Source organism: Eretmochelys imbricata, chromosome 14, assembly GCF_965152235.1.
Source record: "Eretmochelys imbricata isolate rEreImb1 chromosome 14, rEreImb1.hap1, whole genome shotgun sequence".
NCBI lineage: Eukaryota > Metazoa > Chordata > Testudines > Cheloniidae > Eretmochelys > Eretmochelys imbricata.
Window position 1 is genome coordinate 6,309,561 of NC_135585.1, and position 12,919 is coordinate 6,322,479.

The window sequence follows — 12,919 nt, forward strand, 5'->3', positions numbered from 1 at the left end:
TATGGATCTTTCAGTGCCCCCTTCTGCGAGCCCCGAGGCATTACTGTTCTCTAACCCAGGAGTGTCCAATAGAGGAGACCCCACTGAGCTAGACAATGGCCTGGTAATTTCCAGCCAGGGTTCATTGCCTGTTCAGGTAGACCCTCCCAGCTGGGAGCTAATTATACACAGACTCACCGTAGTATTTAGGCTCAGCACCTTATAGGGAGGACGGGTTATGCCCATAAGTAAGGTCCTTATCGCAGATCCCGCAATATTAGGCTTCCATGGCAATTTTGATTTTAATTCACTAACTTTGCACAGTCCACAATTTTGCATAATTTTGAATATGCAAGTAGTACTGCACTAACATTCAATGCCTGTAAAATGTAAAGGGCTAAAGTGATTGGACTTGATTTCTATAGCAATAGTGTTAAGATTTTTTGTCTTCTGAATTTCATATTGTACCGGTCACTTTTTTTTAATTAATGTAATGTAGTTGCAGCAAAATGTCTGGTTATCAGAAATAATTAGCAGGCAATGACCTAACACGTGAGTGTTTATATTGTTCCAGGACATTTTTTCTTGAACACATAGGACTACTCTGGCTTTTCCAAATTACGTTATTACTTTTCCATGGTTTTCCAAGTCTTGTCCGCAACTCAACTGCAATTATTTGAAGACCTTCCTGCAATTTAAATAGGGCCTTACCCATAAAAGAGTGAGCAATACAGGTACACACAGTGACCCCAGATCAGGACAGGAGTTCTGAGGAAATATAGTGTATAGCTGCTCCTTGTGTATTTTGGAGCTTTCTACTTGAAAAACAGCCTGGGAAGGAATACCTAAAGACTTCTGCCAAGTTCGTGTCAAACCCTGCTCTAAATCCCAACATGAAGATGGTGATTTGTGCTCAAGTCTGAGCCTCCAGCAAATTTTCTCTCTTGCCTCTCTGTCCTTGGCCCTTCCATGAGTGCCTGGTTATATTTTTATAGCCGTTTGTTTAGGAAGCATGAGCAATTTTATCAATCTTTACTGTACAAAACCCAGAAATGCAAGAGTAGCCATTAGGAAAATGAACTTCACGCTTTTTGCTTAGAGAAACATTGTGCAACAATTTTTAAATTGATGTCTAAAATAAATGCATGTTTACGGGAACGCATCCAGCTTTAAAAGAAATTAAGGTAAATCTGAAATCTGTTGACTTCAATGGAGCCAGTTTTTTACCCTGTAAATTCTGGGAGAAAGGTGGAAACTTCTTGGTCAGGAAGAATAGCCACAGTCAGAATGAACATTTTTCCCAGGATGTCTTCCCTGTTTTAAAATCTTCCTATCATTATCCCAGATAAAATTCTGATCAATAAACAGAGGAAGATGGAAGCTGATGGATGCACACTGATTCATGTCCGTTCAAGTTGTGTATTTTACATTCTCCCCATCTGACGGGCAAACTAGAGATCATATATTGCCCATATTCTTGGGGCTTTAAGTCTGCACTGTCTCCTATCACATTTAAAAATCAGTTCTTTGTGTTTATAAGTTGTCCATCTGAGCTTGGTATATGGCCATGGCAATAGCCTAGGACTTGGGAAACATGGGTTAGATTCTCTACTCTGCCGCAGACTGTTTGTATGACCTTGCTTAAGCTGGGTAGCCTCTGTGCCTCAGTTCCCCATCTGTGAAATGGGGATAACTGCACTGCTCTACCTCACATAGGTGTTTTGAGGACAAATATATTAAAGAGAAACATAATTCATTTATTTATTTTTAATTGCATAAAAATATTTCTATTTCTATCATGGCATGAAACTCCCCTTTTTACTAAAACCTAAATTGAAAGCAAATGGTAAGTTGGCAGTATCTCTGTAAAACATTACGGTGACATGTTTTGTCAAAGAAATATCAATGATTGTATCAAAGTACAGGCTTCCCTTCCCCGTCCCCGCTTTTTAACAGATTACTGCATGACCTCACATCCCCATACATAAACCAGAAAAGTAATGCAATGTCTTTTGATTTTAGGTTCTCCTGGGGTTTGCTGTATGCAGGCTATATTTTAATTGTGGCAATTCTACTGACACTTATCATGAAATCTGATGAATTTATATACCACACCAGCCATTCTGTGATGTTCTTCCTCTTTTACCTCTATGGCATCTCTTTGGTAAGTTATATGTTTCAGAAGAAACATAGCTGTTTCCATCTCTGGACTTATAATAAGTCTGGATTTAAGCATCCTTGGTATTGCAACAAGCAAAACTTTTTGAGCTGCGGGGGAGAGAGGATTTGGCCTGGAGGATTCAGACAGCCTTCATACAGATCCTAAATAGAGTCATGTTTTCAGTCCACTCCAGGACAAAACTTGCTGGGCTCAGTTCATTTTCTCAATTCATTTTCAACTGCAGATTAACATTCCTCTCACAATTCAGTGCAAGCTTAGCCAAAGAGGACAGGAATTTACTTCCGCAGTCCAGAGAATGATTGAGCGACCCTGGTTTGGGATCTCTCCACTCAACTAGACTTCATTTACATTAATTAAGTAATGCTAAGGAGAATTCTGTTCTGCAGTATTAGCTTCTTTTCTATGGTCTCTTGGATTTTAGGTTTATTTTTATGATCCAGTTAAACAAAAAGTGTTTTAAAGGCCTTGAGCCAAGTTCAGACCTATACAAAGATGCTAATCCAAGTGTAATGTTTGGAAACTGTGAGGCATGGTTTGGCCTGTATATGTTGGATAGACTCAAGCTATCAAGCCATTGAAGGACCAAGATCATTAAAGCGCTGCTTCAGAGAAGGCAGGCTGCCAATCACCTAAAACAAGTGTTGTTTCAGTCATTTCTATCACTGACAGTTTGAACCTTAAAAAGCTCATTAGTTTTTCAGACTAAAAATACTGGCCAATTAATGAAGAGGGCAGGATACTTCCAAATTCGGAAGCATTCAGGGTCAAGGCAACCCTGACATAAGATAAGGCCTTTAAAACATCCCCCAGAGCTGGTTGTTACCTCATAATTGTAGCTTTTCCTATACTTGTTCAGTAAAGTTCTCATGGATGGAAAACATCATTAGTCTCAATAACTCTTTTATGTTGGCCCATCCTTCTGAGCACCTTGTCACTAGGGGTTATATAAGAGTAATGAAACACCAACAGTCTTACAACTGTAGTGCTGTACGATGATATTGTGATTCTCTGAGAAATTGATGCTAACAAACCCTTGGTCTCTTTCAGATGTCACTTGCTTTCTTGCTAAACTCTTTGTTGAAGAAACCTAAGCTCACTGGCACAGTTGGGTTCCTCTTCACCCTGTCCTTTGGAAGTCTTGGCCTTGCTGTATTGTATAACCATGTTCCTGAACCTTTGGAATGGGCTTTAGGTCTCTTCAGTCCTTTTGTTTTCGCGGCTGGATTTGTGCGGGTATGATGCAGAATAATTTCCTCCTCATGCATCGTTCATTTAGGGAAGGATGAACATTTTATCTTTTAAGACTTTTGGGTTCATTGACTCTTCAGAAATGCAGTCAGTGAAGGAAAGTTGATGATGACACCCATTTCCTGGTGAAAGGGTTTGAGTCCTTCAAATCTAGTAATAGAACCTCAAGCGCATTGGCTTCACCTAACCTGCCACGTAAAATTTCAACATCTTCTGGCCTTCATGGCCCTGAATAATTTAATTGTTGTGTCTACCCTTTGGTTCTTATCCCTATTTGCCCTTATCCTCTCTATTCCATCCAACCCACACAATTAAGCAACCCCTTATTGTACTTCCCCACAGGCTTCTTCTACATAGCCAACTGCTCTAACATCCATTCGTATTCTTTCCTCTGTAAATGTCTGCATTATTTCAGATTGTACATTTAGAAGACGCTGTGAAAGGGGTGGATTTTTCTGACTTTTTGGAAGACTCCTTCCCAATGTTGGCAGTTTTTTCCCTGTTGGCTTTTGATGCTCTTCTCTATTTGATGCTAGCCATCTACTTTGACAAAGTTTTGCCTGGTAAGTATGAGTCTGATTGCAAATTAAATTAATTTAAATGGTTTCATTGCTTTCCCCTTCTCTTGAACTATCTCCTGTAAATAACGTGGTTTGACTGTATTGTAGCCTACTAGACTGGGACTCAGAGGGATACCTGGGTTCTGTTTCCTCCCAGCCATTGGCTGGCTGGGTAACCTTGGGCTAGTCATTTACCTATCTGTGCCTCCCATCTGTAAAATGGGGATAATTGTACTTGCCTTTTTTGTAAATTGCTTAGAGAGCTACTGATAGAAACTGCTATATAACAGTTAGGTGTTGTTATTATATCCAGAATCTATTTTCTCATTCTGCTCAAGCTCAGATTGATTTATTTACTGTTTTCTAAGCACATTTAACGCACGGGAGTATGACACATCTGAGGACAAAGTCCTCTCCCACAAAACTAACACAGCACAGGAGTGTTAATGCAAGTTCCCCTTCCTTGCCTTGCCAAGGTGCTTCAATAATATTCCAGAAGGGCTACCTGTAGGGAAGACAGATTATTCATTCCATGTTCTATCTCTATCCCTGGCCTCCTGACTTGTTGACATTGCTAGAGTGGGTTCCATTTGCTATGGTGATGGCACAAATGGCAATTTGGTGCCTAATTCTCTTTTTAGTTCAATGGTGCAAAACTGTCATTGGTACCCTAGAAAATGCCCCCCATCCCCCGCAGCAGCTTTATCTCAATATTTCACTGAATAAAATGTTCCATTTTATTTTGGTTTAATAATTAGATAAATATGGGATGCACCATTCCCGTTTGTTCTTCCTGAAGCCATCTTATTGGTTTAAAAAAAGAAAAAATTTTGTCAACAATGATATCCTAGACCATGAAGAATACAGTGACCAGGTCTTTAATGATCATGTTGAGCAAGTGCCTCCAGAATTTCGTGGGAAAGAGGCCATCAGGTATGGGCAATAAGTGTGTGTGTTTGGTTTCTACGGTGTTAAGGCTTATATGAGTCCAATCACTAGAGAAATGTAAAGACTTGGATTTCTATTTAATCTTCCCCATAAAGTACCCTGGACCTGATTCTCCAGGAGGTCTGTGCTGAGCTGAGAAGTAGAAGACTACTGCGGGAACCCCCTGCAGTACCTGCCTACTATTAGCCCAACCTAGAAGCAGAGCTTTAGGAAGCGCCTAGCCCTTCGATTCCAATGTTAATTCAAACCTGTCTGCTTCTTTTTCAGTATCAACAATATTAAAAAAACCTATAAAGGGAAGGACAAGACAGTGAATGCTTTAAGAGGTAAGGAGGGAAGCCTCTGAAAGTGAAGGTACCTGTGGGTATTTTTTCCAAGCACCAAGCTACCCATGCGTCCATTTATCCCAGGCCATCCCATTTTAGTCCCTGTGTGGCACCTAGATACCAAGGTGATGGACACCGTTTATAAATACAAAAATGAGATTCAACAAGGATATTGATAGCTATTAATAATTATACATGAAAAAGGAACTTTTTGGGCTCAGGTACCCAGTTTGTTGCCCATACAGATGTGGGTACTATTTAGGCCATTCCATTCTCTGGGCACTTATCCCACAAATCTGAATGCTCAATATAATATACAGGATGCCCATCAACATCCACAAACTGCCCAGCTCTCCTCAGAAGGGTGAAAAAAACCGGTGGGCTCTCCTGCATAATGGAAAAGGTTAACAAATCCTAGCTCCGGCACGCCAGGATGGGGAAGTTTCCAAATCAAGGCCCCTCATGCAGAAATCCCTGAGCAGCTCATTCCTGTTTACATTAGACATGCTCCATCTTAAGCAACTTTGCCAATGTCTAGTGTGGTAATATTAGCTAGATCAATTACCTAGTTACCTGTAGTACCTGAAGCTTGGGAAATTTTTAATCCTAATTCCTAGCCCTTCTCTGGTTTAAACTTCCTTTGCTTTACCTTATTACCAATACCATTTTTTTATATTAGGTTTATTGCTTAATGTCTATGAAGGCCAGATCACTGCATTACTTGGTCACAGTGGAGCTGGAAAAAGTACGCTACTGAACATCCTTAGTGGACTTTGCCCACCTTCAGAAGGTAAAATGGTCGAATGACAAGCTGAAGGGAAGGTTACCAAAGTGTGATTTCCCCTACCTACACACACCTTCTGGCTGTCTGAAGGAATGAACAGTTTATGGTTACATGTGGGAAGGCACAATAGAAATGTGTGATTATGAGTACATGAGAATGCCCATGTGCTGTCAGTGAGCTGAAAATGAATGTCACTTAACTAAGGAGCTCCTTGAACCTTCCTCTGAAGCATCTGATACTGGCTACTGTCAGAGATAGAACATTACAGTAGATAGACCACTGATCTAAAATGGTAGGACAATTCCTTTACTCCTACATATCCATAGCAGGGAAGGAGGTGTGATGTCCCAGATTGAGGTGTCATTGAGGTTTCGGAACAAACTGATGAACTAAACAGTAATAAGTCACCAGGACCAGATGGTATTCACCCAAGAGTTCTGAAGGAACTCAAATGTGAAACCGCAGAACTACTAACAGTAGTCTGTAACCCAGTGATTCTCCAACTTTTGTACTGGTGACCACTTTCAAATAGCAAGTGTATGAGTGCAACCCCTCTTATAAATTAAAAACACTTTTTATATCTTTAACACTATTATAAATGCTGGATGCAAAGCGGGGTTTGGGGGGAGGCTGACAGCTCGTGACCCCCCCCATGCAATAACCTTGCAACCCCCTGGGGGGTCCCAACCCCCAGTTTGAGAACCCCTGCTGTAACCAATCATTTAAATCACTTTCTGTACCAAATGACTGGAGGATAGCTAATTTGATGCCAATTTTTAAAAAGGGCTCCAAAGGTGATCCCGGCAATTACAGGCCAGTAAGCATGACTTCAGTACCGGGCAAACTGGTTGAAACTATAGTAAAGAACAAAATTGTCAGACACATTGATGACATAATTTGTTGGGGAAGAGTCAACATGTTCTTTGTAAAGGGAAATCATGCCTCACCAATCTACTAGAATTCTTTGAGGGGGTCAACAAGCACATGGACAAGGGGGATGCAGTGGATATAGTATACTTAGATTTTCAGAAAGCCTTTGACAAGGTCCCTCACCAAAGGCTCTTAAGCAAAGTAAGAGGGAAGGTGCTCTCATGGATTGGTAACTGGTTAAAAGACGGGAAACAAAGCGTAGGAATAAATGAATGGAGAGTGGTAAATAGTGGTGTCCCCCAGGGGTCTGAACTAGGACCAGTCCAAGTCAACATATCCACAAATGATCTGGAAAAAGGGGTAAAACGTGAGGTGGCAAAATTTGCAGATGATACAAAACTACTCAAGATAGTGAAGTCCCAGGCAGACTGCAAAGAACTATAAAAGAATCTCTCAAAACTAGGTGACTGGTCAACAAAATGGCAGATGACATTCAATGTTGATAAATGCAAAATAATGCACACTGGAAAACATAATCCCAACTATACATATAAAATGATGGGGTCTGAATTAGCTGTTACCACTCAAGAAAGAGATTTTGGAGTCGTTGTGGATAGATCTCTGAAAACATCCACTAAATGTACAGTGGCAGTCAAAAAAGCGAACAGAATCATTAAGAAAGGGATATACTGTATAATAAGACAGAAAATGTCATATTGCCTCTATATAAATCCATGGTTTGCCCACATCTTAAATACTCCGTGCAGATGTGGTTACCCCATCTCAGAAAGGATATATTGGAATTGGAAAAGGTTCAGAAAAGGGCAACAAAAATTATTAGGGGTATGGAATGGCTGCCATATGAAGAGAGATTGATAAGACTGGGACTTTTCAGCTTGGAAAAGAGACGACTAAGGGGGGATATGATAGAGGTCTATAAAATCATGACTGGTGTGGAGAAAGAAAATAAGGAAGTGTTATTTACTCCTTCTCATAACACAAGAACTAGGTGTCACCAAATGAAATTAATAGGCAGCAGGTTTAAAACAAACAAAAGGAAGTATTTCTTCACACAACACACAGTCAACCTGTGGAACTCCTTGCCAGAGGATGTTGTGTGAAGGCCAAGACTATAACAGGGTTCAAAAAAGAACTAGATAAACTAATGGAGGATAGGTCCATCAATGGCTATTAGCCAGGATAGGCAGGGATGGTGTCCCTACCCTCTGTTTGCCAGAAGGTGGGAATGGGCGACAGGGGATGGATCACTTGATTACCTGTTCTGTTCATTAACTCTGGGGCACCTGGCATTGGCCACTGTCAGAAGACAGGATACTGGGCTAGATAGACCTTTGGTCTGACCCAGTATGGCTGTTCTTATGTTCTTATGTTTCCACACCCTGCTAACTTGTTCTCCTCTATTTTCTCCTTCTTTTTGTGTTCTTCAAGCACAAAAGCTTTTATACCGTGTATTAAGTCCAATTTCCTCTCCTCCCTTCCCAGAGACTCTCCTTATTTCAAGCAGATGAAGAACGGGATGGGTGAATTGATTAGAATAAAATAAGAGTTGACCCAAACTTTCTCCCAAAATTTCATCTGTTTCCTAAAGTTTGAAAATATTTGGTTAGCGTTTGTATGTAGGTATATTTTTCCTTTTATTTTTGCACAGCCTTATATTACCAAAAGAAAGCAAAATGTTTGCACTGTCTGCGAATCTGGCACGCTATACAAAATATCCGGCAAATGATTTCTCATGTTGGTAACATTTTAATCGATTTATTTATTTAGTTTCTTAAAACAAGATCATGTAAGAAAATTTCATTGGGTAAATTAGGTTAATGCTTTTGTGGGATACATACTACTGGGTTACATCTACTGTGGAAGGAACACAGTGCAAATATCCAGAGTTTTCTTTCATCCAGGTTATAAGGATAGATACTTTTGCTCATATTTCAATATCAATGTCTGACATACCATGCATTCTAACAGCATGTTATGCTTTCTGTTACTCATGTTTACTTTTGCAGGCTCTGCCATGATATATAAATACAAAGTATCTGAAATGGAGGACTTGGAAGAAATTAGGAAAATAATTGGAGTTTGCCCACAATTTAACATTCAATTTGAAGTTTTAACAGTGAAAGAAAATCTAAGGATTTTTGCTAAAATTAAAGGGATTCAGCCAAAAGAAGTTGAACAAGAGGTAAGTATGTTTCATATGGAAGATGACTGGTGAGAAACCTTGCCTTTGACTAGACTTAAAGGGCCAAATTTTCACACTGGTCTCTAACTTTGTATGCACAATTTTATAAGTGCAATCGTAGAAGTGCCCAAATGACCACATTTACACGTACAAATAGCATTGGCACGTCAGTACACACAAATTCCATTTGTTCTTGCAAATTATTATTTGTTTGCATTAGGACCTGTAAGTGATCCTGTAAGCGAGCTCAGGGCCCCATTGTGCTAATGAAAGAGACAACCTTGACCCTGTCCCAAAGAGCTTACAATCTAAATAGACAAGACAGAGACACGCTGGGAGAGGACACAGTGAGGTTAAGTGACTTGCCTAAGTTTACATAGTAGGTGGGTGGCAGTGTTGGCAATAAAATCCCAGTCTTCTCACTTCCAGTCCAGTGCCATACCTACTAATCCATCCTATCTCCCCAGGGCTGTCAGCACAAGGTAAGAGGCCAGGTTTGTACATTTATCCAAAAGGATCTGAAAGGTCACATAGTAACTCTGAGCAGGAGTCCTGGAAGCTTGGTAGTAGTCAGGGGGGCCACAAGGCCCTGTCCCACTCCATGGCCCTATCCCCTGCTCCTCCTCTTCCCCCCGAAGCCCTATTCCCCGGCCAGGCTGGAAGCCGGAGCCGAGCAGTGGTAAGAGCTACCAAGGGAGCCCAGGCTTCTGTGGGGGATCCCAGACCTTCCACCTGCCCTGGACAGGGGGTTGGGGTGCCTGAGGGTAGCCTCTGGTCCACATCCACACCGCCCAGGGCAGGTGGAAGGTCCAGGACTCGCCATAGCGGCCTGAGCTCCCTGAGCGGTTCTTACCACAGCCCAGAGAAGGAGCAAGGGCAGGGCCACAGAGAGGGGCTGGGGCTCATGGTGACCGGGGGGCTAAGGCCCACCTCGGCCCCCCCCACTGGGAAGAAACTGGCACCATGGGCAGGGGCTGTGCTTCGTTGTGGGGGAGCTGGTCACCTTATCAGCGCCCCCTCCGTGAAGCACAGCCCCTGCCGGTGCCACTCCATACAACCTGAGGCTTGCAGTTTGGGGAGGGTGGGGGCAACACAGCCCCCTGCCTCCCAAACTACCATTGCCCCTGCCACCCCAGTTCTGGCACTCCTGACTGAGAAGATATGAATCATCATATTACATCCTTCCCATTGTTAATGAAAGTAATTTATTAGTGTGACCTTTCAAATGTTCTCTTATTTCTGTTGTGGGGATAAAATGCCTTTGTTTCCTTTTTTTTCAAGGCAGGAGTGCATTATTTGGAAATGTAGGGTTATTCTCAGGGACCAAAAGACCCATGGGGTATGTCTACACTTCAAAGACAAACCCGCTGTGCCGAGCCTCAAGGCCCGGGTCAGTTGACTTGACCTTGCAGGGCTAAAAATAGTAGTGTGAATGTTCCCATTTGGGTTGGAGCCCAGGCTCTGAAACCCAATGACAGGGGAGGATCTTGGAGCCCAGGCTCCAGCCCTAGCAGAAATGTCTACACTGCTATTTTTAGCCCTGCAGCCCGAGCCCTGCTCGCCTGAGTCAACTGACCCAGGATCTAAGACTTGGTGCTGTGGGTTTTCCTTTGCAGTGTAGACATATCCCGGAAAGTTATATTAGGTTAGTTTGTATGTTGTCTGGAGAGCATGGAGGCTATCAAATGCACTATGCACCTGCATTATGTTCTATCCTGAGCTACAGGGCTGTTCCTAGGATTTATGGGGCACTATGCAGTATTATTAAAGTGGTACCCCGATGCCTGATGGCATCCCAGGCTCACATGTGTATTTTAGATAAGCATGGTCTTCTGAAGGATTTGGTTAAAAAAACATATGTCTGAAGATCCAAGCATTTAAAGCGAAAGATGAATACTCAAATTGTGCATCTAAAAATCTACGCAAGGATTTTTTAGAGATGTGATTTTATAATCTTCAGCAACACATTAATAAAATATTTGTAAAGCAAATTTTAAATGAAGGTCCTGTAGACTAACATGGTCTGAGTAAATATTACAGTAATGCACAACTGTTTTTGTCAGTAACTTCATAAACTGACAGTATATACCTGGGGGTTGGCAAATGCCTGTTAAACGGCTTTGTTACCACTCGAATAGCTCTTTAACAGTTTCAGTGTTGTGCTAATAGGTCTGGCAGGCTGGACATTTTTTCACTTTTAAGTACTAGATCCCCACCGAGCTGTGGTGGGAGCCTGCAGGAAGGGTCAGAACAGGTGGAGGTGGGAGGGTGGACACTAAGATCCCGGGGTGCCCCAAATTTTCGGATGCCCTATGCCGTGCTGCGTATGCCTAAGGATGTCCCGGCTGAGCCAAGTCTGGTGCTTTATGGCGATGCCTGTGAGGGACAAGTGTCTGACACCATCCAGCCATCATGTTTGAGGTCTTCCATGGGGCGGTCTTTTACATTCTGCTTTCATGGATCAAAATCAAAGATGATTCTTGCAGGGAAGTTAGTTAGGCATTCAGAGCAGATACCTGTACCACCCATATCTTAGAGACAATTGGGTGATTATTTGAGAGAGTGTGGAGGGACCTGGAAATCCAGATTTCTCTCATTGTGCAATCCTCATACTTCCGGCTTATGAAACAGCTCTGAAACTGATTACTCCACTACCAGATGTTCCCTTTTCTACTGACTCTGTTACAGTCATTGGCCAAGCAGATACAGTCCAAAGATTCAAACTATATTGTTTGGCTTTCAGCAGTAAGCAAACAGTAACTGTTTGCATATTTGGTTTAGCTATAAAAGCCAGCAGGAAACTAGTTAGTGAAATAATTGAACATTTTGTTCATGTGTCCATGAACTTCCCACAGTAAATTTAAACCCCAGGATAATTCTACAATGAGTTTCAAAGAGGGTTTCAGTGTCCTATGTAACTGGTTTTGTTTCCAAAATAAATCTTTGTCGTTGCTGTGTATCTGTTTGTTAAATAAGACCAAATGAAAAATGTAATTGAGCATTACATGAACGTGTGTCATGTTAGCGAATTGAAACAATCCCAAACTACAAATTCCTCAATGGTGGTGGAAGTTTCCGATTGCCACACTTGTTCCGTTTTTCATTAGTTAGAGTTGTTTCATGGTCTTGACAACGATTAACAATAATAATGAATCTGCATTTCTGTAGCATTTTCACACAAGTACTTTACAGAGCTTAGTGAGTATTACCATACACAGCAATTTTGCAGTTGAGGAAACTGAGGCAGAGAGCTGTTAAGTGATTGGCCCTGCATCAAATCCGATAGCAGAACCAGGAATAGAATCCAGGTCTCTGAACTCCCAGCCTTTCCCTCGAACCAAGGAGTCATTATCGATACTTGATGTGGCACTTTGCAGAGTCCTTTGTGTCCCACCGAACTAGGTCCCTCTTAAAACCTGACCTCCTTTCTCCAGTTCCACTCATCATACTACAGATCCACCTGGCCTCTACACTAGAACATGCTGCCCTACAGTTAACATGCCTTTAACAGGAAGCATGTTCAGGCCCATGAGTAAGGCAAGAATCCATGCATTAGGTAGGGCCGGGGATTGAGCAGCTGTGGAGATTGTTCACAAGTCGCTGCTAAGCACAGAATCCTAGAAATGTAAGACTGAAATGGACCTGCAAGGCACTGAGGCAGGGCTAAATATTATCTAGACAATGCCAGACAAGTGTTTGCCTAGCCCGTTCTTAAAAAAGTCCAGCGAGGGAAATTCCACAACCTCCCGAGGTAATTTGTTCCAGTGCTTAACTATCCTTACAGTTAAGAAGTTTTCCCTAATGTTTAACCTAAATCTC

The 12,919-nt window shown here is 41.8% G+C and overlaps 1 protein-coding gene across 1 annotated transcript in view; it reads left to right on the forward strand.

Moving 5' to 3' along the window:
- LOC144274236 (ABC-type organic anion transporter ABCA8-like) overlaps positions 1 to 12,919 on the forward strand; it is a 56,400-nt gene that overhangs the window by 11,260 nt on the left and 32,221 nt on the right. The window contains exons 7-13 of the mRNA XM_077832887.1: positions 2,002 to 2,143; positions 3,209 to 3,394; positions 3,825 to 3,972; positions 4,728 to 4,902; positions 5,185 to 5,243; positions 5,923 to 6,033; positions 8,925 to 9,100. Of these exons, the coding sequence (XP_077689013.1) occupies positions 2,002 to 2,143; positions 3,209 to 3,394; positions 3,825 to 3,972; positions 4,728 to 4,902; positions 5,185 to 5,243; positions 5,923 to 6,033; positions 8,925 to 9,100 (997 nt within the window). The remainder of the gene's footprint in view (positions 1 to 2,001; positions 2,144 to 3,208; positions 3,395 to 3,824; positions 3,973 to 4,727; positions 4,903 to 5,184; positions 5,244 to 5,922; positions 6,034 to 8,924; positions 9,101 to 12,919) is intronic.